This window comes from Apium graveolens, chromosome 3, assembly GCF_009905375.1.
Source record: "Apium graveolens cultivar Ventura chromosome 3, ASM990537v1, whole genome shotgun sequence".
NCBI classification, from domain to species: domain Eukaryota; kingdom Viridiplantae; phylum Streptophyta; class Magnoliopsida; order Apiales; family Apiaceae; genus Apium; species Apium graveolens.
The window spans coordinates 30474220-30499919 of NC_133649.1; the positions used below are offsets into that span (position 1 = coordinate 30474220).

Genomic DNA, 25700 nt, shown 5'->3' on the forward strand with positions numbered 1-25700 from the left:
ACACAAGCAAATTCTGATATTGAACTTTGTCAAATTTAATTTGTGTATCTTATTACTAAGTCACAAATTAGATTCTTGCTTCTTATCTGTCAAATTTTGATGTCAGTAAATCTTAAGTATGAACTAAATGTTGATAAGCCTCACTTATCTGAAGAAAAGAAAAGAAAAGAAAATTAAAGTCAGATACTCCTTTGAGATCTAGAGTAAATATGTGGGAGGGAAGACCCAAGTGCATTGCTGGTATTAAGTTATATGCATTAGAAAATCAAATAAATTTTTCTTGGTGACTTTTCACATTCTCTATTTACTAGAGAAATACTCTGATAATAGCATAAATTCTGATAAGCTGTTGTGACTCATTTACACAGAGGAGCCACTGTGAAAAGGAAATTTAAAAGATGCATAAAATGAGCACAAACAGTTGAGGTGGACTTTTGCATAAATTCATTCTATAGTAGACATCATTATTAATACAACACTGTAGAAGGCGGTTGAATACAGCGTTAATACAATCAAATCGATTTAACACAAGTATGTAACAAAGATCAAGTATATTGAATAAACTCTGTTACAATATGAACTGTTGTTCTCTCTCAGTGATGAACAAATATCACTAAGAGCTGCTAGGTTACAATGTATAATCTTCTCGATAATGTTTACACATATAGTGTAAACCCTAAGTCTGTGTTTATAAAGTACACAGTTACAAGATAACTTCTAATTGACATGGAATACAATTCTCTCTCCTAAAATATATCAATCAGATATCTTATACAAGTCTTCCAGTCTTCTAACTCTTTCCATGCATATCTTCTTTTATTTAGTCTCGATCTTCTACTGTAAATCAGCTTCCTTCCTTATATGAAAGTCTTCCCGCACTTAAGTTCTGATATGACCTTAAGTTCTGATATTAAGTTCTGACTTCCAGTAAGTACTGATTTCAGTAAGTCCTGATATGTCCTGTTTATTAAGATCTGAAAACTAAACATGAATCATATTAGACATGACATCTCAAATATATCTAACAATCTCCCCCAACTTGTAAATTATGCAAAATATACAAGTTAATAGATTTGATGATGTCAAAAATATTTAAGTACAAATGCAATAAGAGTTTTAACTAGATAACTAACTACAACTTACAGTCCTTGTAGCTTTTACCAATCTCACTGAGTCAATTTGAATCCATAATGATTCTTGACAAAGCTTGATATCAGCTTTTCTTCTTTAATTCTCAGGATTTGAGACATTGTAGTCTTGACTTGCTTCATCTCTTTATTCTGACTTCCAATATGATATATTGCAGTCCTTAAAGCAGAGATATGGTTTCTTTCTAAACCATCATTCAGTCTTATTACCCTAGGATGAGAAGAATCTTCATTGTAGCATAGATATTTCCCTTTCAGAATCACTTCAAGCTTAGCAGAATTCTTCTTCATTGGAATTTCACTTCCATCATTTTCAACAATACTAGGAATTAATTCTGTAACTCTTGAACCATAAATTCTTGCTTTATCTCTGATGGTCTTCAATATGTAATTTGACCATCTCCTGGTAATATCAGACTTTACCTCTAAAAGGTAATGAAAGAATTGAAGTTCTTTCAGTGATTTGTTTAGCACATCTGATTCTGACATCTGATATGTCCTTCCATCTTCAAGAAATATAATCAGATTTTCCTTGACATTGTGCTTGTCATGAGCATCCAGTACCACTTGAAAAGAGATAACCCTATCAAGGTGTTTCTGTGTAACATCTTCAAGAGGTTGATCAGTTAAAAGAAATGGATCTCTAGTCAGCACTTCAATTTCTGTTTTGATCTTAGCTTCATCAAAACCTAGTCCAGCTCTGTCTCTTACTTCTCTGGCTTTCAATCCAACAGTCAAGAAATCAGATAACAATTGGCTTTTCTTTGGATCTGATGGTTTGACATTTTTCCATAGGAGTTTCTTTTTGTCAGCTACTTTCATCTTGTCCAAATCAACTTGAGCACTCTCAAAGGTTGATGTCTTGATGATTTTATCAGAACTTGCTATTTCTGTTGTAGCTTGAAGTTTTTCACTCTGAACAACTTGAGCCTTGTCAGAGGTTGTCTTTGATTCTGCAGAAATCTTCCTTCTTTTCAGAGTTTGAATATCCTTATCTTCAGCAAGATTATCATCAATAACTTAAACCATTTTGCACACTGGCTTTATCAGAGTTTGAGGAATTTTCATCTCCAATGGCTTGGTTGGTTCATCAACGTTTCCTTTCCCTTTGTCTTTGGGATCAATCTCAATTTGTGATCTAGTCTTGGGCTTTGATGCCTCAGTATTTGACTTCTCCTTGATCACAATGCCCTTTTCCTTAGGCCTTGGAGGTTTTTTTGCAACAGAAGCTTTTGGCTTTAGATTTTTCTTTTTAGCTTTAAATCTAGCTTCTTCCTCCTTGAGATTTTCTAAATCCATTCCTGGATTATGCTTCAGAAATAATCTTCTAGCAATTTCCTCATCAAGTGTCTGAATCTTGGGATCTTTGTAGTAGACTGTAGTCTGCTTCCCCTTTAGCTTCAGAGTTTGCATGAACTTTTAAGAATCTTGACTTCCACCTTGTATCCGAAATCAGGCTTTGTCATCAGAGTTTGCTCATTAGAACTTGATATCAGATTTTGAGTTTCAGTATTTGCTATCAGATTTTGAGTTTGAGCAGCTTCAGAACTTGTCTTATTTTGAATAGAAGATTTGCTTGCATCAGTAATTAGTTTCCTTGAAGAAACCTTGTTGCTGTGCTCTTTACTTTGAATTTGACCTCTACCCTTGCTAGGGTTTCCCAGGTGGTCATCAGCTTCATCATCTTTCTTCTTCAGTATTTGATCATTAGATCATTTGGACTTAACTATCTTCTCCCCCTTTTTGGCATCATCTGATAGTAGGAGTGAGAAAAGAAGTTCAACTGAAGATTGGATCTCATCCAATTGAGCCTGTTGAGAAGCTTGATTAGCCAGGACCTCAGAGATTTGGGCCTGTTGCTTCTCTTGAGCTTTCTCAATTGCTTCTACTTTCTCAAGTGTATGTCAGGATATGTCAATTCAAATTCAACATTTGTTTGTCAAATCATCACAAATTATTAGTAACCACAATTTTAATCAAAACAGTCATCAAGAAATACAGTTCAAGTAGATGAAGTAAAGATTAACAGGCTTCAATGAGAACATTCACATGCACATAATGCGAGATAAACAAAGACTAAATCTTGCAATCAAAAGAAATTTCATTAGAATATCAAAAGAGTACATTTTATGAAATTTGTAGATTACATGCAAAAGATTACAAGATAATCCTAGTCTAAGATGGTGAACATTAACAGCCTTGGTCTAAGAAGGAAAGCTATCAATTAGTTCCTCCTACTGCTGACAACTAGCACTGCAAGACGGATGATCCGTTCTTGCTGAAGAAGAGCCTCTCTCCGTTCTTCTTCCAAACGATCAAGATGGAGTTGATAGTCCATCTCAAAGAACAAGAGATTTGTCCGAACCTTGTTAGTCCCTTAACAATGTAGCAAGAATTACAGAAGGGGGGTTGAATGGAATTCTTGAACCTTTTTCTTAAAATAAAAATGTTCAAACTCGAATACTAATATAAGTGTTTTGATTAGCACAATGCGGAATAAAAACTTAATTGAATCAAAACATAAGTAATTAAAAACAAGAGTCTTTAAAAACTTTCTGGTGGATTTAAACAATTCCACCAGAGATATATATTATATCGAGAGAACTCTGTGTGCAAGAATGCTCACAGCTGCTTACAAATTTGAACTACTGAGAATACAGAGAAATGCTAATAATTCTGCTTACAAAGATTTCTCACTTTTTTTGTATCTCAGATACTGTTTCTATTTGCTACTTCTTGGTTTATATATTACCAAGATTACAAAGTCAAAAGATAGAATCATCATAAAAACTATCAGTCTTGATGCTTTGCTACTTTGTTCTCTATTCACTACTAGAAAAACGTCAATAGACATCGGCTAAAAACCGATGTCTATGAATGCAAAAATCCGATGTCTTCATGGGTGATGTTAAAGACCCCCCATTTAATATCGGTTTTAAACTGATGTTAAATACAACATATAACATCAGTTCTTTGTTTAAAACCGATTTCTATATCTTGATATTAAATTTCTCATGCATATCTAATCTTCATATATCATCAGAATATGATATTTTTATCAATTTAAATATATGTGAGCTAAACAAAATCTTTCAATTTAACCAATAAACTGATGTTACTAGTACCAGTAACAACAGTTTTCATCAAAAATTGATGTTAACAATACCTTTGACATCGGTTCTTAATTGGTAACCGATGTCTATTTATAACAAACTGATGTCTATAATACTTAATAACATCAGTTTTTTGTTTTAAGATTTTTGTTGTTGTAGTATTTAACATCAGTTTTTACTGATGTTGATGGTTCACTAGAACTGATGTATTAAGCTTTGACAGACATCATTTTCCATTGTAATGATGTTTGTACCTATTTTATTAATGTATATTTTAAAACTACAGATTCCAAAAACCAATGAAGTACCAAAACCAATTGATATATAATACCAGTCATCTATAAATCTAACAATCAATATTTAAACATCAGGTACAACATATTCATCTAATCCAAATATCAAGTACTACACATATCCATTCATATATTCTACTACTGTCTATACAAAGAATTTGACTTGGTACCGACAATAGCATGTAAAATATCATTTGAGGAACGCCCTCGTTCTTCTGCATCTTCCCACTCCTTAGTAAAGCTCATGTAGCCTCGTCCTGTATGATGACAATAAGCATATGTATCTTTGAGCGTTTTCTTGAATAAATGACTTCCTGTAGTGCAAGATGACGCTATTGTATCGATACCGGACCTCATCCTCTACAGAAGAATCCTGTTGTCCCATTCTATCTATCTGCGAGTGATACACACAAGGTAAATGCATGAACTTGTGATTTATTAATGATCTAAAAGTTCAAGAGACTTCCAAATATTGTAATATAATGTATCACACAGCATAAACATTTAAATTCATATCCAAATATAATGCATGTACTGTATAAATATCCTCAATTACCGACTGGAATATAGTAAAAACTTCATATTTTCTATTCAGAATCTTATATGCTATTCTGTCACAATTGATTAAATATATTCACGAGTGTGCATTCTTGTGAGTATGATTTAAATATAGCACTTAAGAATGCATCATACATAAAGTAAATATCATATAACGATGCCCCAAAATCAGCATAATCAGTATCAAAATAAGTATGACACTGCTTCTAGGTCATATGTTGAACTACAAACTGGAGTACTTAAACTTAATATATGTGTTCATAAACATATAATTGTGAATGCTATTGCGAAACCAGAAAGAAGAGGACTACCTCCTTGACTATTTGCTGTAAAATTCTTATTATTTCAGTGAAGTCAGGCCTTAAAACTGGATCTTGCTGCCAGCAATTCTCAAGAAGGTTAGCAAGTTTTAGAAGAGTGTGCTTCAGAATAGTTGGCCGTAGCCCCTGTGTAACAAAATCAAACAAGATCAGTACAAGTTTTTAGGAACATTTAAATAAATAGGAGGAACAACACCAAGAAAGAATAGGAGGAACGTGTATAAGCTAGCGAATTCACAGCAGAGGGATAGGCAATACCCATGCATTCACAGCAGAGGGATTCTCATTGACAGCTTAAAAAATTCTGACATTTTAAATCAAAAAGCTCTTTAGATACCGTGTAGTTTTTCATTCTCTGAAATATGGAGCGGCTTGTCAATACAACACTAATGATTACACTCAATCCAGGTTCTGTTAGCACTATATCAGAGGCACTCCGTGCAGCATCCGTCGAATCTATAACAACAATTCCAATGTCTGCCTTCTTTAAGGCCGGTGCATCATTGCCACCATCACCAGCCATCCCACAAATGTGCTTTAATTCTTGCAGCCTCTTTACAATCTCATATTTATGTTCTTCAAGAACAAATTGTAGCAAGACATCAGAAAAGCTCATAAGCATCTCAATAAGCACAAAACAAAAATTGGCATGTAAGACACGAACCAGGAAAGACGCCAGAAAAACCATCAGCTTTCTCAATGAGCTCGTCTATAGGTAGAGATGAATCCGCATTCCCATTCTTTCCAAGCAAAGCTGATGAAGGGTACATATTTGTTCCCATTCCAAGTCTTCGACCCGTTTCTTTGCCAATTTCCAGTTGGTCCCCTGTAGAAATTTCAATGACCATCATTAATTATCTCAGTTCAGTTCACTTAGCCATTTGAGGTCTGTGCTCTCTTTCATGAAGATGATCATTTATACCCAAAATTTCAAATAAGTACTACTGATTAATTTATGTTTTAACATACCTGTTATCATCTTGACATTGACACCAAGTTCCAGAGCTCTTCTAATTATTTCAGCACTATCATGACGCGGTGGATCAAAGAGAGGAAGAAGTGCAATGAACTCCCAAGGCCCGCCAGAACTGTCTTTGTTGCCCTCAGGCACTTCCTGTAGAAAGAAACCGAAAAAAAATTAAGTACACTAACATAAACATTTGAATCAAAAGTACTTAAGCTATTGTCTATGAGATCTTTATCAGTTACCTGACGAGCAACCCCCAGTGATCGAAGTCCACGTTCTGCAAAATTGTCAATTACTGAATGTACCTTCTTTTCGATTTTGGATTTGTTGTGTGCCAGGTCAAGAATCTACATAACACCAGACCAAACAAACTTATCAAATGCATTCTCTGAAATTTCTCCGATACCTTTAGACTACAAGAACTAGTTTTACCTGCTCTGGTGCACCTTTACTAACTCTATGCATTGTACCAGCTTTGTCAATGTATGTCAGTGCTGTTCTTTTGTTAGTTGGATTAAATGGCAGAAAATGGATCTCAGTTATTCCAGCTCGTGCCTTTAGTAAAACACGAATTCAAGTATAATTTAGCTGACTCGCATCACAAGAGGAGCATCTCTATTATCTAAAAACATCTAAAAATACCTGTTTAGGGTCTGCCAACATTGCAACGATAGCAGCATTAATTGCATCTTGATTCTCTAACCTCGATGCTCTTGCAGCCATTAGTACTACGTCGTCTTTGTCCACTCCCTTAACAAACACCTGCAATGACAAAGAAGACATCAATAACAGGAAAGGGATAAGTAAGTACATATTACAAGTAGCCTTCTAATACAAACTCAAACAGATATGTGTTCTTACTATCATTATATATGGATACTAAAAATCAACCAGTCGCCATTTTGTATAAGTAAGAAAATCAGAAGCATCGTTATGCTCCAACATGAAAGAACTCGATTAATTGGAAATAGAATATTAATGTTCGGATCAACTATATAAATTAAACTAATTTCGTGATTCCTCAGTATTGTATAATAGGTGACAGAATAATATAAATACTTATAAATCAAAAATCAAAATAAAAACATATACCCACATATACATCAAAATTGATACCCACATACATAATTCAAGCAATTACTCAACTAAAAGCATAAAAAATTAACATGCTCAATTCAAACATTTAACCAATCATTTAAAAAATAGGGTTTTAAAATGAAACCTCTAAGTGAAAAATTAGGGTTAATCTTACCCAATTTATGCTCGACCTCCAAGCTTTAATCTCACATCTTTAACCTTTAAACTCAGACTTGACCTTATCCAATTCAAACTCCATCCAAAAGAGAGAGGTGAGAGAGCACAGAGAGCACATAAAAATAGTTGGGAGAGATGACTGAATCTTCAGTTGAGCACAATCGAGAGGCAGAGGTGATATTTAGGGTTCTTTATAGAGGGGTGAGTTTCAGTGAGTGAGAAAGAGAAACGAGAGACTGAAAGGATTTATCTTTTGATTTTTGATTTTGAAAATATTTAATATTTTAAAGTGTAAAGTTGAAAAAGGGGTGTAAACTAAAAAAGGGGAGAGAGTTTGAAAAAATTCTAAGGCAAAATTTGTGTGAAAAGAGGGGGAGAAATTTTTTAAGGCAAAAAAGAGGGGGAACAATAGGAGGGAATGAATTATTTGGCCAAGGGGGGAAATAAGGAAGGCGCGCTGATTAAATTTTTTTTAAACAAACTTTTAACATCGGTTGGGCTAAAATACCGATGTTTATAACAACAAAAGACATCGGTCGGTTAAAACCGATGTAGAAAACACCTTTTACATCGGCTCCAAAAGCAACTGATGTCTAAGAGGCGATGTCTATTCTATTTTTTCTAGTAGTGATTACCCAGTTAATAGGCTTCCTCATTCCTTTTTGCATACATCCCGACGCATGTGACCAGTTGTCGCTGTCAACTGATGTTTGAATTCTTTATCCGTTGGGTACATGATCATCCGTTGACTTTATGATCATCCGTTGATGGCTTCATTGATCATCCGTCGACTACTTTATTAAACATCCGTTGATAGCCATTTGATCATCCGTCGATGGCTTTGTTAATCATCCGTCAGTAGCTATTTTGGCACTTGACTTCATTCACTTATGCAGAATTACAAGACATCATTTATGTACAATTAATCAACCTATTCTGCATATCTAGTTAAAGTCAACATGACTTATATGCTACTACAGAATCTATACAAAGGTGTATGCAGAAATGTGCTACAGACTCATTATTACATAAGCTACTCACTCGATGGATAATAAATCATCATCCGTCGGGACTATAATGAGTTATCCGTCGGGACTATAATTCTTATCCGTCGAGTGCTACATTATTTCACTAAGTAAAATCTACTTAGGTGTTTTGTTAATGAAATCATCAAGTACACAACATATGCACAACAAACCTCTTGTAGAACCAAGTTCCATATCTCATCAGGAATGGCAGTGACGTGCCATTCCTGTTCCCAGTCACCATAACTGAACTCGATGTTGAAGTTTTCATAGTTCATAAACATGTTTACAAGAACCATATTTACAAGAATCAGAGTTTATAAATATGGTTCTTGTAAACATGTTTATGAACTATGAAAACTTCAACGTCGAGTTCAGTTGTGGTGACTGGGAACAGGAATGGCACGTCACTCCCATTCCTGATGAGATATGGAACTTTGTTCCACAAGAGGTTCGGAAAAATCTCTTATTCTTTGAGATGGACTATCAACTCCATCTTGATCGCTTGGAAAAAGAACGGAGAGAGGCTCTTCTTCAGCAAGAACGGATCATCCGTCTTGCAGTGCTAGTTAAAGTCAACATGACTTATATGCTACTACAGAATCTATACAAAGGTGTATGCAAAAATGTGCTATAGACTCATTATTACATAAGCTACTCACTCGATGGATAATAAGTCATCATCCGTCGGGACTATAATGAGTTATCCGTCGGGACTATAATTCTTATCTGTCGAGTGCTACATTATTTCACTAAGTAAAATCTACTTAGGTGTTTTGTTAATGAAATCATCAAGTACACAACATATGCACAACAATCTCCCCCAATTTATGTCTACTGGAATTGTAGCCATAAATTAAGAGATACTTGATGATAACAAAACATCCTAAACATACAGCTTTAAAGAAAAGTAGATAATACTGAAAGTGCTTCAAATAATCAAAATGTACAAAGTTTAGGTCACAGTCATTTCAAGATGCTCCTCTAGCCTGAGCAGATTTTTCTAGTTTCTTGAAGGTCTGGATCTTCTTCCAAGCTTTCTGTTGTTTTCATCAATCTGATTTTGGAGCTGCCTGTGGAATTCCAGTTCATCAGATTCTGAGAGATTTAGCTTTTCTTGCATTTCCAAGAGAGTCTCATTGTTGGAGATGCTCAATTGGTCTTCTAATCTGAAGAATCTTCTCACCCCTTTGTCATCTATGAACTCCATTAGCCAGTAGGGCCTTAGATGCACTCCTCTCCCTGTATATGGGATAATTAGAGTCTTGGGGAGTGCATCTTTAGCTCTAACACTCCTTAGTTCTTCAATCTTCTTCAATACTAGTCTTCTTGCAGTGACATTGAACCCAAAGTTCTTCTTGAAGGATGAATAAACTTTAATCAGTACAGCTTGGCTCTCTTGAAGAATCCTGTGAAGTGGCCACACAATCTCCTTTCCTCCTTTGTACTTGAATACTAACCTTTCAGGTAGGTTTCTGTATGCATCAATTCCCCTCACTTCATCTAGTTCATCCAGATAGAGGTTTAGATCAGAAAATTCTTTGATGTCACACAAGTACAAGTAGTCTCCCTTATTGACTTTGGGCTGAGCATTGACTACAGATTTGGATTTGAGAGGAGACAACTTCACTTTCTTGACTGCCCTTGACTTTGTCCTTTTTGGCTTGCTAAGGATTGGTAGACTGAAGTCAGGAATTGGTATGTTATCCCATTCTATTGGCTCATTCTTGGGCACAATAGGTTCACCATGAATATTCCTGTAGGGATCCACCATCCTTATATCTTCAAATACCACAGAGGGCTTTGATGCTTGAGTTGTAGCTGGTGTGGGTTCCTTAGGAAATTGATCTCCCAATTCCTTGTCAACAATATCCAGTTTCCTTTTTGTTCTTTTAGCCAATTCTTTCTTCCTTGGAGATTTCTTCTGTTCTTCAATTTGCTTCCTTGATTCAGTGGCTTCAGAAGGTTGAGAGGGAATTTGTTGAGATGAGCTCACAGCCTGTAGCTTGGCTAAGATAGCAATCTGCTCTTTCTTTTGTCTAGCCTTCTTTACATCTAGAGCAGCTTGCTTCTTTTCTTGCTTTAATCTGGCTTTTTCTTCTCTCTTTGCTTGAGCAAATTGAGGATGTCCAGCTATCACACAAATTTCCTTCCCATTTCTGAATATCTTAGCAATCCTCTTTTTAGAAGCTGAATCAGTCGGATCTTTATAGAAAATAATTGATCTTGACAGAAGTTTCTTTTCATCAGGCTTGGGTGTTTCATACACAGTATCCAAGGGGTTCTTCAAGGATGATTTTGAATAGTTTACCCTTGGTTTAGGGATCATTTCAGCCTTTGGAGACTTGATGCAGGAAGATTGTCCTCTTTCCAGATAATTCATGCTCATCTCATTCACACTGATTTGCCTGACTTGAGAGTGATGGATGACTGACTTAACTGGCTCCTTGACAAGTTGAAACTTCTTCTGTATCTCCTCATCAATCTTCTCCCAGTTGATCAAACTCAACTTTCCTTTCTCAGCAACTTTCAAGTTTGCTGTTGTCACTTGAATCAGATCTATACCATCTGCAACTGGTGGCTTTGAGACAGTAATTGAAGATACAATTACTTTGCTGATTTGTATTTGAAGTTTCTCCCCTTCACTTGGTCCTTTCTCCCCCTTACTTGGTTCTTTCTCCCCATTTTGTTATCATCAAGTTGAGGAGTCAGGCCTTGTGCTTGAGCCAGTTGCATTAGAAGATTTGTCTGAGACTGTTGATTTTGAAGAATGATGGTCACAGAATTTTCAATAACTTGAACTCTATCTTCCAACTTGGCCAGCTTCTTTTCAGAATCTGATTCTCTTCTCAGTCTCAGTAATAGATCCTGCATGGTACCATATGGCATGACTGAATCCAGCTTCTCAGAATTGTAGGTCTTCAAGTCAGCTATATCCTTTTTGAGTTCATCTACACTCAGATTCTGTCTTAATTACTGTATCTTCATGAGATGTAGAGAATCTAGGTGAGCTTGAAGAATAGCCTTGGTACCAGTATTTGAGCTCTTCTGAATGGCCTTTTGGATAGACATAATTTGTTTGACCAAGGATACACCAAATTTTCCTGGTGTGGACTCCTTTGTCAAGGCCCATTCAGGTAAATCTGGAATAGAACTTGGGCCTTCATCTCCCCCTAAGTTCATGCTTCCATCAAATGAAATAGAGTCATCATCATTAAAATTTACTTCAAATTCCTCAGATGGCTCACCAGCTGTAGGAGGCATTAAATTGACAGCAGCTTTATCCCTTTGTAGAGATTCTGAAGTATGCACCAGATTTAAAGTCTTTTCTGCCTCCTCATTGCCCTGAGCAACCAACAATTGATAGGCTGACATAGGATGAGTAAAAGTGTCAGCATCCAAGGAAATGTTATCAATTACAGCCTTGTAATGTTGCTGAAATTGTCTTTCCTTTTCAGCATCATCCACAATCATTGACTCATGAGCAATGGGTGGATCCACCCTTATACCCCTTGCACCTGCTTTTCTCTCATGTTCTCTCTTTTGTTGCATCAGGGTCTCACCCTGGCTCCCCACCCTCACACCCTCACCTTCACCTACTAAGGTGGGACTCCTCTCACTCCCTTTTTCCAATCCTGAATAAATGGATTCATGAGTTTCACTCATTTCCTCTCCTTTTGCCTGGGAGCAACCCAGCCTCTTACTCAAGACACTCTCCTCTCTCAGTCCTACGAGTGACTGTACAACCACTAAATCTTCTGCACTTGAAATAATTGAAGTTTGGAGTTGTGCAGAGATACTCGACGGATGAGTGATATCCATCGAGTGAGTGGTAGTGCTATCCGACGAATAACTGCTGTTAGGCTTATCCGTCGGGATACAATCACTACTCGACGGATGAGCAATATCCGTCGAGAGAGTAGAAATGAATGAGGTGGGAAGAGAAACTATTGTTGACTCTGTATTGATTGAAGATATTTGGGGCACGAATGTCACAATAGTTTCTGAAAGAATTGGCAAGTGAGCCAACAAATCATCTAAAAGATGATGCTCACTTGCACTGAATTTTGGCTTCCCCAACAGAGTTAAAGAAGGGGAATCAGGAATTGAAGTGTTTATCATATCCACTTCCAAAGAGTTTGTTGGTGAGTATGGTGTATGAGATGCTTCTATAACTACAGATTTTGGCTGTGACTCCACATTTATTGGAGTCACATCAAACTGAATTTGAGAGAGTGCAGGGACTGTGTCTTTAGCACCAATTTGCACTGTGTGTGTGCCCTGTGCATCCCCGGAGGTTTTAGATTTCTTCTTTCTTGTATAAATTTGGGGTGAGTATGTGTCCCTAACCCTTTTGGCCTGTGCTCTTGTCTGAGAGCTTTGTTCAATAACTGCATCCTTTTGGGAGGATGCAGCTAGAAGTGAGCTTTTATCCTTTTTAAGCACTGCAGTTTGTTGGGAAACTGCAGTGTGGCTAGGCTGGGATTCACTCAACTCTCTAACCTTATTCTTGGGGTTTCTTTGATGTTCACCCCTTCCCTTACCTAACTTACCCTCCTTCACACTCCCCTCTTTGGCTTTGGTGGATTTTTCAACTGGTATCTTTTGAGAGATACCAGAGGGGGTTTTCTTTGATTTGGATTTAGAAATAGTAGTAGTTTTAGCAGCTTTGGTAGGCAACTGTTTGGTCATTGGTACAGTTGCCATAGCTACTCCCGAACTCAAAGAAATTTTGGATATTGGAATAGTTGTAGGGATGGATGAACTTACCTCACTTACCTGAGGTGCCTGTATTACAGGAAAGTAGAACATTGGCATATCCTTGTGATGGTTGGCCCTGTTCAAATCTGCAATGAGTCTTCTCTCTTGAACCCAACAAACCAGTTTGTTGTTTGGGTTCTCAAGCACAATCTCTTCACACAGATGGTTAGCCAATAACATGAAAAATCTAGCATAATACACATTCTTACCTCTTTTAGCTAACTCGCCTAATTTAAAACCTAACTCAAACAAGACAAGGTCACTGAAATTATAAAATTTATCTGTAATTAGCATGTATAGCATGTTAAGCATGGAAATATTCACTGAATCAAAATTACTGACTTTTCCAGAGAAAACCTTAGTAACTACATCACACATGAAACTCCACTCCTTCCTAAGACCCATTCTCATAATATCACTCAGTTTAGAAGTAGGAAGTGCATAATGCATGGAATTAAGCATATTGATAATATCAGTGTCATTGTGTGGTGAAGTCACATTCTTATCAGGAATTTTGAAACATGCTTTTATCACATCACTGTTGATACAAAATTCATTACCTTTGATGGTTAGAGTGATGGTCTTGTCAGTAGAGTTGTAGATTGCAGTGGTCCACATCTCTTCAACAACTTCACATAAGATTGTGGGTGATTCCAGCATGGCGTAATTTAGCTTGTAGTTCTTCAAAAAGTCCATCATCTTGTGATAGTCCTCTGATTGCTGAATACCCTTATTGACCAATGCAGTGAAATTGTTCTTCTCATAAATGAACCCAGTTTGAGACATAATCTTTACTACAGGTGCCATTGTTAGAGAATGAAAGCTTGAAGAGAAGGATAATAATTGCTTGAGAGAGAATGAAATAAGAGTAGTAGAATTTGAGAATGATAAAAGAAAACAATTGCAATGAAATAAGCTTTTATACTATCTCAAAAATAACTGATAAAAATCATAAAGTAAAGTAAATTAACTAATAGAAATTGCCTAAAATAGTCGTTTAAAAATAAACTGTAAAAATTCCACCCATTATCTGTCGTGTAATGCTTACAAACTGTAAGTATACTCGATGGATAATGTACAGGGAATTAACGGCTGAGATTAAGACAATTCGACGGATGAGGATAAACTGTTATCCGTCGAGTTTTAAAAGATTCCAAAAAAGTAATTAATTTTCATTAGCAAATAGTATATCGAAGGATGACTAAACTCGATGGATAAGGGTCATCCGTCGAGATGTAAATTTTGACTTAGCCAAAATTTCATCCAAGACTTAAAAATCAACTAAATTTCTGGCTGCATTACAATTTGCAAAATAACTCAGATAGATTTAAGAGTAATTAAGCATACCTAACTCACTTACCAACCTTGAAAAGGTGGATTCATCCAGTGGCTTGGTAAAGATATCTGCAAGTTGCTTCTCACTTGGAACAAATTATAACTCCACAGTACCATTCATCACATGTTCCCTTATGAAATGGTACTTGATATCTATGTGCTTTGTCCTTGAATGTTGTACTTGTGATGGCAAGCTTGTTTCCTAGAAATTGACAGGTTCCTGTTGTGCTCTTTCTATCAATTCTACAACCTGCATAATCTGCATCTGAATAACCAGTTAGATTAAAACCAGAATCTCTAGGGTACCAAATGCCAAGGTTTGGTGTTCCCTTGAGATATCTGAAAATTCTCTTAATAGCCATCAAGTGAGATTCTCTAGGATCAGCCTGAAATCTAGCACATAAACATGTAGCAAACATTATATCTGGCCTACTAGCTGTTAAGTACAGAAGTGAGCCAACCATGCCCCTATAGCTTGAAATATCCACAAACTTCTCAGTAGTGTTTAATTCAAGCTTTGTTGCAGTGGCCATGGGAGTTTTTGCAGATGTGCAATCCATTAGATCGAACTTCTTTAGAAGATCAAAAATATATTTAGTTTGACTAATGAATATTCCATCACTAACTTGCTTAACTTGTAAACCAAGAAAGTAAGTTAGTTCTCCCATCATACTCATTTCATACTTACTTTGCATCAATTTGGCAAACTTTTTGCAAAGTTTCTCATCTGTAGAGCCAAAAATAATATCATCTACATAAATTTGAACAAGTATACTAGAGCCATTAACATTTCTGAAAAATAAAGTTTTATCTACAGTACCTCTTGTGAAGTGATTTTCCAAAAGGAACTTTGATAAAGTGTCATACCAGGCTCTAGGTGCTTGCTTTAGTCCATAAAGTGCTTTCAGAAGATAATAGACATACTCTGGAAAATTTGGATCTTCAAAACCAGGAGGTTGACTGACATATACTTTTTCCTCCAAATCTCCATTCAAAAAGGCACTTTTGACATCCATTTGATAGACCTTAAAATTGGCATGGGCTGCATAGGCTAAGAAGATTCTGATGGCTTCAAGTCTTGCAACAGGAGCAAATGTTTCATCAAAATCTATTCCTTCTTGATGACAGTAGCCTTTAGCAACCAATCTAGCTTTGTTCCTGACTACTATGCCATTTTCATCCATCTTGTTTCTGAATACCCACTTGGTGTCTATTGGATTCTTTCCTTTAGGCTTGGGTACCAGCTTCCATACATTATTCCTTTCAAATTGGTTTAGCTCCTCTCGCATAGCTAAAATCCAATCAGGATCCAACAAAGCTTCTTCTACCTTCTTTGGTTCTTTCTTTGACAGAAAGCTGCTGTATACATTCTTCCTGAGTTGCTCTTCTTGTTTGAACTCTAAAAGAAACATCACCAATGATAAGCTCAAGGGGTGATCTTTTGTCCATTTCCTTTGTTGAGGTAGATTAGCTCTAGATGAAGAGACCTCACGGTAGTCTTGATGTGTGATTGAGTTTTGATTGCTAGAAACTCCCCCTGAGTTTGTGGATCTTTGATTTGAGAAAGGGGAACTTTCTATAGGTGATCTGTCTTGACCTCCTGCTCCTTTTGATAACCCGACGGATGGTGAATTTTGAGTACCGACGGATGAGGCAGGTTGACTTCCGACGGATAACGCAGATTGCCTTCCGACGGATGAAGCATTGTGCAACTCGACAGATGTTGAGTTTTGTGCTTCATTGGTAGTAGATTTGTCTGCATTATCCTTAGACACTATTTCTTGATCACTTTCATCATCACTGTCATCACTAACCATCTCCACATTGTCGAATTTGAGGCTCTCATGGTAATCTCCATCTTTCAGTCCTTCAATCTTTTGATCATCAAACACAACATGTATAGATTCCATAACAATATTGGTTCTTAGATTGTAGACTCTGTATGCTTTACCAACAGCATATCCAACAAAAAATCCTTCATCTGCTTTAGCATCAAATTTCCCATTTTGATCAGTTTGATTTCTCAGGATATAGCATTTGCAGCCAAAAACATGAAGAAAGTTTAGAGTTGGCTTCTTGTTCTTGAACAATTGATAGGGAGTCATGCATCTTGCTTGATTAACCAGTGAAATGTTCTGAGTGTAGCATGCAGTATTTACAGCTTCAGCCCAGAAATATGTTGGCAGTTTAGATTCTTCAAGCATTGTCCTTGCAGCTTCAATAAGTGATTTGTTCTTCCTTTCCACTACTCCATTCCGTTATGGAGTCCTTGCTTCTGAAAACTCATGCAGAATCCCATTTTCTTCACAAAATTCTCTCATGACAGAATTCTTGAACTCAGTTCCATTGTCACTCCTGATTCTTCTAACTTTGAAAATAGGATGATTGTTGACTTGCCTTATGTGATTGATGATGATTTCACTAGCCTCATCTTTAGATTTTAGAAAATATGTCCAAGAGAACTTTGAGAAATCATCTACAATTACTAGGCAAAATCTTTTTTTGAAATGGACAATACATTGACTGGTCCAAATAAATCCATGTGAAGCAATTGCAAAGGTTCTTCAATTATTGAATCAAGTTTCTTCCTGAATGATGCTTTAATCTGCTTCCCTTTTTGGCAGGCATCATACAGTCCATCCTTTGAAAACTCCACTAGAGGAATACCTCTTACCAGTTCTTTCTTTACCAGCTCATTCATGGTCTTGAAGTTTAAATGGGATAGCTTCTTGTGCCATAGCCAACTTTCATCCTGACTTGCTTTACTGAGAAGACAAGTTACAGATTCTGCTTTAGTTGAGTTGAAATCAGCTAGGTACACATTTCCTCTTTTCACACCAGTGAGAACCACTTTGTTGCTTCTTTTATTAGTCACAACACAGGCTTCTGAGTTGAAGATTACTGAATTGCCTTTGTCACAAAGCTGGTTGATACTCAACAAATTGTGTTTGAGACCATCCACTAAGGCAACCTCCTCAATGATGACATTGTCCTTTGAAATCAAGCCATATCCCACAGTATAACCCTTGCTGTCATCTCCAAAAGTAATACTTGGGCCAGCTCTCTCCTTAAACTCTGTGAGTAGGGTAGAATCACCAGTCATGTGTCTTGAACAACCACTATCCAAGTACCAAAAATTCTTTCTGTTTCCCTGCACACATCAAAATCAAATCAAGTTGATTTTGGTACCCAAGTTTCCTTGGGTCCTGCCTTGTTAGCTTTCTTTTTCTGTTTATTAGGTCTTATCTCATTTGATTTAGGAATTTCAGATTTATCCTTAGTCATTTGGATTGGACCTTTGAAACCATTCATTGCAACAGAATTATCATGTATATTATGACTAACAGGAAATGGCATGCTTGGTGTAAACATGTTATTCCAGTAGGGCATGCTAAATGGCATTTGTGGCATACTATATACAGCATAATAAGGATTAGGCGCAAATGGCATATTAGCAAACTGTGCATTCATATTCTGTGTAGGCATAACATTAATAGGCATGGGAGGCATGACATTCATGTTAGGAAATTGAGACTGAACAGGCATGGGAGTAGGCATGGCAGATTTGCAATTAACAGATAAATGATTTACACTACCACACTTGACACAGATTTTTCTAGGAGCATATTTATCAAGTGTGTAATTATTGTGTTTGTTAATCCCCAATTTACCATTCCTATTGTTTTTCCTTTTAGTCTCTATTTTTACCTCAATTTTCTCAAGTCTGTCACTTAACTGTTTGACAGTCATGTGACCAACATTAGCCTTTTTCCCTTTCTTAACTTGACTTGACTCTCCTGAAACAAAATTATTGGAAACAGACCCATACTTCTCATTCAGCTTGATTAGTTTGGCTTTGTTAATGGGCTTGCTCACAGCCGACGGATGAGGATTTTCATCATTCGACGGATAACACTTTTTGTTATCCGACGGATAGTCCTCATCATCCACCGAGTCTACATCTGTTAGCAGTCCATCTACCAAATTAGGTTCTAGTTTCTCTTTGTTCTTTTTCCAGGCTTCATCACAGAAAGACTCAATTCCTTGAACTTTGGTGATTTGAGCATGGACATCCCTGGATGTTTTCCAAGCTTTAATCACCTCTTGTTCACGCTCAAGCTGCTTCTTTAAAATTTCTTCCTTTTTCAAAGACTCAGTTAATTCTTCCTTGGCAATTTTACACTCAATTCTTAATTTCTCAAAATCAATAAATTGAAACTCAAGCACATTATTCCTCTCACTTAAAATAAATTGTTTTCTTTGATTTTAACATTTTCTTTAGTAAGAGACTTAAGTGTAACACGCAAATGATGTAATTCTGTAGACATGTCATTTATGGCATCATTACACTCAGCTTTAAATAAATGTGCAAGGTTTGTGGTAATTACCTGATTGCTTGAGGAACTTGTCTCTGTCTCATCAGACTTGGCCATTAGGGCTAGATTGACATAGCTGACATCTTCATCTTCATCCAAACCATCTGCTGCCCAATCATTTTCTTGTGTAATAAAAGCCCTTTCCTTTTGTTTGAGTACATCAAAGTATTTTTGCTTATAATCCACAGACTCAAACTTTTTCTTACTGGAATCTGACTTTCTACACTCATTGGAAAAATGCCCTGCCAAACCACATTTGAAACATTTGAATTTTGACTTATCCACCATTTTCTATGTTTCTATTTGGCTTGGCTGCTCCAAAGTTCTTCTTGAACTTGAGCTTGGCAAATCTCCTGGAAAGAAATGCTAGGTGCTCATCAATGTCCTCCATATCATCTTGGCTCAATGAATCTTCATTTTCTACTGTAAGCCCCTTGCCCTTGTTTTCACAGACCTTTGAAGTTGATTCAACAGCTTCCATATTCACTTCCTTCTCCTTTTCCAACTCAGCAACTAATGCAATGGATCATCCTTTCTTCTTCCCTCTTTCCATCCTTTCATCCTGCTATATCTCAAGCTCATAGGTTTTCAGGATGCCATACAGTCTCTCCAAAGTAAACTCCTTATAATCTTGTGAGTTTCTTAATGAGACTGTCATTGGTTTCCATTCCTTTGGAAGAGATCTAAGGAATTTCTGATTAGAGTCTTTAGTCTGATAGACTCTTCCATGCAACTTAAGAGCATTTAGAAGTTTTTGAAACCTACTAAAAATGTCAGTGAGAGACTCACTTTCCTCATTGTGAAAATGCTCATATTGCTGAATCAAGAGCTGCATCTTATTTTCTCTAACTTGCTCAGTGCCATCACAGATTATCTGTATAGTATCCCAGACTTCCTTGGTAGTTTTGCAGTTGATAATGTTGTCAAACATGTCTGCATCAACTCCATTAAACTGAATATTCATGGCCTTTTTATCATTCCTGACTTGTTCAATGTCAGGATCAGATCATTCATGCCTTGGCTTGGGAACTGATGGCTCGTTTCCTGTTGCAGCTCTCATTGGAACATGAGGGCCTCTTTCTATGCAGTCCACATAGGCCTCATTTTGAGAAAGCATATGAAGATGCATCTTTACCTTCCAATGATGGTAATTATCTTTATCTAGAAAATGAATCTTGACTTCAACATCTTTCTTGTTCATCTTGCTGAATTGTTTTGATCTTTAAACTCTTTGTAGATTAAGAGCTCGCTCTGATACCAATTGTTAGTCCCTTAACAATATAGCAAGAATTACAGAAGGGGAGTTGAATGGAATTCTTGAACCTTTTTCTTAAAATAAAAATGTTCAAACTCGAATACTAATATAAGTGTTTTGATTAGCACAATGCGGAATAAAAACTTAATTGAATCAAAACATAAGTAATTAAAAACAAGAGTCTTTAAAAACTTTCTGGTGGATTTAAACAAATCCACCAGAGATATATATTATATCGAGAGAAATCTGTGTGCAAGAGTGCTCACAGCTGCTTACAAATTTGAACTACTGAGAATACAGAGAAATGCTAATAATTCTGCTTACAAAGATTTCTCACTTTTTTTGTATATCAGATACCGTTTCTATTTGCTACTTCTTGGTTTATATATTACCAAGATTAAAAAGTCAAAAGATAGAATCATCATAAAAACTATCAGTCTTGATGCTTTGCTACTTTGTTCTCTATTACCCAGTTAATAGGCTTCCTCATTCCTTTTTGCATACATCCCGACGCATGTGACCAGTTGTCGCTGTCAACTGATGTTTGAATTCTTTATCCGTTGGGTACATGATCATTCGTCGACTTTATGATCATCCGTTGATGGCTTCATTGATCATCCGTCGACTACTATATTAAACATCCGTTGATAGCCATTTGATCATCTGTCGATGGCTTTGTTAATCATCCGTCAGTAGCTATTTTGGCACTTGACTTCATTCACTTATGCAGAATTACAAGACATCATTTATGTACAATTAATCAACCTATTCTGCATATCTAGTTAAAGTCAACATGACTTATATGCTACTACAGATTTTATACAAAGGTGTATGCAGAAATGTGCTACAGACTCATTATTACATAAACTACTCACTCGATGGATAATAAGTCATCATCCGTCGGGACTATAATGAGTTATCCGTCGGGACTATAATTTCTTATCCGTCGAGTGCTACATTATTTCACTAAGTAAAATCTACTTAGGTGTTTTGTTAATGAAATCATCAAGTACACAACATATGCACAACAAACCTCTTGTGGAACCAAGTTCCATATCTCATCAGGAATGGCAGTGATGTGCCATTCCTGTTCCCAGTCACCATAACTGAACTCGATGTTGAAGTTTTCATAGTTCATAAACATGTTTACAAGAACCATATTTACAAGAATCAGAGTTTATAAATATGGTTCTTGTAAACATGTTTATGAACTATGAAAACTTCAACGTCGAGTTCAGTTGTGGTGGCTGGGAACAGGAATGGCACGTCACTCCCATTCCTGATGAGATATGGAACTTGGTTCCACAAGAGGTTCGGACAAATCTCTTGTTCTTTGAGATGGACTATCAACTCCATCTTGATCGCTTGGAAGAAGAACGGAGAGAGGCTCTTCTTCAGCAAGAACGGATCATCCGTCTTGCAGTGCTAGTTGTCATCAGCAGGAGGAACTAATCGATAGCTTTCCTTCTTAGACCAAGGCTGTTAATGTTCACCATCTTAGACTAGGATTATCTTGTAATCTTTTGCATGTAATCTACAAATTTCATAAAATATACTCTTTTGATATTTTAATGAAATTTCTTTTAATTGCAAATTTTAGTCTTTGTTTATCTCGCATTATGTGCATGTGAATATTCTCATTGAAGCCTGTTAATCTTTACTTCATCTACTTGAACTGTATTTCTTGATGACTGTTTTGATTAAAATTGTGGTTACTAATAATTTGTGATGATTTGACAAACAAATGTTAAATTTGAATCGACATATCCTGACCTACACTTGAGAAAGTAGAAGCAATTGAGAAAGCTCAAGAGAAGCAACATGCCCAAACCTCTGAAGTCCTGGCTAATCAAGCTTCGCAACAGGCTCAATTGGATGAGATCTAATCTTCAGTTGAACTTCTTCTCTCACTCCTACTATCAGATGAAGCCAAAAGGGGGAGAAGATAGTTAAGTCCAAATGCTCTAATGATCAAATACTGAAGAAGAAAGATGATGAAGTTGATGACCAGGGAAACCCTAGCAAGGGTAGAGGTCAAGTTCAAAGTAAAGAGCACAACAGCAAGGTTTCTTCAAGGAAACTAATTACTGATGCAAGCAAATCTTCTATTCAAAAGAAGACAAGTTCTGAAGCTGCTCAAACTCAAAATATGATAGCAAGTACTGAAACTCAAAATCTGATATCAAGTTCTGATGAGAAAAGTCTGATGACAAAGCCTGATGTTCTGATACAAGGTGGAAGTCAAGATTCTCAAAAGTTCATGCAAACTCTGAAGCTAAAGGGGAAACAGACTACAGTCTACTACAAAGATCCCAAGATTCAGACACTTGATGAGGAAATTGCTAGAAGATTATTTCTGAAGCATAATCCAGGAATGGATTTAGAAAATCTCAAGGAGGAAGAAGCTAGATTTAAAGCTGAAAAGAAAAATATAAAGCCAAAAGCTTCTGTTACAAAAAAACCTCCAAGGCCTAAGGAAAAAGGCATTGTGATCAAGGAGAAGTCAAATACTGAGGCATCAAAGCCCAGGACTAGATCACAGATTGAGATTGATCCCAAAGACAAAGGGAAAGGAAACGTTGATGAACCAACCAAGCCACTGGAGATGAAAATTCCTCAAATTCTGATAAAGCCAGTGTGCAAAATGGTTCAAGTTACTGATGATAATCTTGTTGAAGATAAAAATGTTCAAACTCTGAAAAGAAGGAAGATTTCTGAAGAATCAAAGACAACCTCTGACAAGGCTCAAGTTGTTCAGAGTGAAGAACTTCAAGCTACAACAGAAACAGCAAGTTCTGATAAAATCATCAAGACATCAATCTCTGACAGTGCTCAAGTTGATTTGGACAAGATGAAAGTAGCTGACAAAAAGAAACTCCTATGGAAAAATGTCAAACCATCAGATCCAAAGAAATTCTAATTGTTATCTGATTTCATGACCGTTGGATTGAAACCAGAGAAGCAAGAAGCAGAGCTAGACTAGGTTCTGATGAAGCTAAGATCAAAATAGGAGTTGAAGTGTAGACTAGAGATCCATTTCTTTTAACTGATCAACCTCTTAAAGATGTTACACAGAAACACCTTGATAAGGTTATCTCTGTTCAAGTGTTACTGGATGCTCATGACAAACACAACGTCAAGGAAAATATGATTCTATTTCTTGAAGATGGAAGGACATATCAGATGTCAGAATCAGATGTGCTAAACAAATCATTGAAAGAACTTCAATTCTTTCATTACCTTTTAGAGGTAAAGTCTGATATTACCAGGAGATGGTCAAATTTCATATTGAAGACCATCAAAGATAAAGCAAGAATTTCTTGTTCAAGAGTTACAGAATTCATTCCTAGTATTATTGAAAATGATGGAAGTGAAATTCAAATGAAGAAGAATTCTGCTAAGCTTGAAGTGATTCTGAAAGGGAAATATCTATGCTACAATGAAGATTCTTCTCATCCTAGGGTAATAAGACTGAATGATGCTTTAGAAAGAAACCATATCTCTTCTTTAAGGACTGCAATCTATCGGATTGAAAGTCAGAATGAAGAGATGAAGCAAGTCAAGACTACAATATTTCAAGTCCTGAGGATTAAAGAAGAAAAGCTGATATCATGCATTGTCAAGAATCATTATGGATTCAGATTGACTCAGTGAGATTCGTAAAAGCTACAAGGACTGTAAGTTGTAGTTAGCTATCTAGTTAAAACTCTTATTGCATTTGTACTTAAATGTTTTTGACATCATCAAATCTATTAACTTGTATATTTTGCATAATCTACAAGTTGGGGGAGATTGTTAGATATATTTGAGATGTCATGTCTAATATGATTCATGTTTAGTTTTCAGATCTTAACAAACATGACATATCAAAACTTACTGGAATTCAGAACTTAATATCAGAACTTAAGGTCATATCAGAACTTAAGTGCGGGAAGACTTTCATATAAGGAAGGAAGCTTATTTACAGTAGAAGATCGAGACTAAATAAAAGAAGATATGCATGGAAAGAGTTAGAAGACTGGAAGACTTGTAGAAGATATCTGATTGATATATTTTAGGAGATAGAATTATATTCCATATCAATTAGAAGTTATCTTGTAACTGTGTACTATATAAATACAGACTTAGGGTTTACACTATATATGTTATCATTATCGAGAAGATTATACATTGTAACCTAGCAACTCTTAGTGATATTTGTTCATCACTAAGAGAGAACAACAGTTCATATTGTAACAGAGTTTATTCAATATACTTGATTTTTGTTATATACTTGTGTTAAATCGATTTGATTGTATTAACACTGTATTCAACCCCCTTCTACAGTGTTGTGTGACCTAATAGAAGAATTTGTTGAAAAAAGTCAAAGATTTCCCTAAGGTTACCTGAATCATTTTTTCAACTCCGACAAAGGTTAGGACTTGGTCACAAAAAGGTGTTGGGGGGCTTAGATTTTAGACACACTATACAAAAAATTCCCGTTATTGAATAAGGGGGATCAATATTTGTTTAAGCATCTGATGTGCTACTACATCCTAGAGGAGGTTCTAATATGCGAGAAATGTTCAAAGATACCTCGGGCCAAAACATGAAAATTTGTCATTGATTTAGATACTTTTGATTTTGTTGACTGGGCAAGGGCTGTCCATATGCATTTGATGGATTCTTTTTCTGAAAAAAAATCTAGATAAAGACAAAGAAAAAGATAAACAATTTATTTTATGGGATGCACCCGATTCTTGAGGTAATTTTTTTATTCATTTGAAAACTGTGTTTGTGTTTGTGGTGTACTTCTAATATTTGATGTATGCATTATTTCGTGTATTTTGGCTCCCATTATATGTTTTTTTTGTCATGGTAGGCTATCTTGTATAGGCGCATGCCCGACCTTGCACCAAAGAGCAGTAAAAGTCAGAACCCGAACCCCCACCCCACAATGCAAATGTATGAACCCTCGCGCAAGCCCTATGAAGAATGAAAGTTCAGCTTAAGTGATCTACGTGAAGTAAGAATACACATACAATATTTTATAGATGAACCCGTGTCCTGATTATTTGAGTTCAACCTGTGTTCTGATTGTTTGAGTTTAACCTGTGTCATTACATAGTTAAATTTCTGCTTAATTACTTTCAACTTGATTACTTGAATTCAGGCATGTAAGACATTATCATTCAAATGTTCAAATCAAATATATTTTGTAACCAATTACGTTTACTATTATGGTCAATATTGAATACATGACTTGTCTTGGATTTGAATATAAATTATTGTTCATAACAATAAATGGGTATATGT

The 25700-nt window shown here is 36.1% G+C and overlaps 1 protein-coding gene across 1 annotated transcript; it reads right to left on the reverse strand.

The window, feature by feature from the left end:
• Nucleotides 1–5393: 5393 nt before the first annotated feature.
• LOC141714062 (plasma membrane ATPase 2-like) lies at nucleotides 5394–14099 on the reverse strand. The gene is made up of 8 exons (XM_074517605.1): nucleotides 13965–14099; nucleotides 7042–7161; nucleotides 6832–6954; nucleotides 6642–6746; nucleotides 6402–6546; nucleotides 6097–6258; nucleotides 5770–6008; nucleotides 5394–5558 (listed from the first exon to the last, which is right to left on the reverse strand). The coding sequence occupies exons 1-8, from the start codon at nucleotides 14097–14099 to the stop codon at nucleotides 5394–5396; spliced, it is 1194 nt and encodes a 397-aa protein (XP_074373706.1).
• Nucleotides 14100–25700: the final 11601 nt, after the last annotated feature.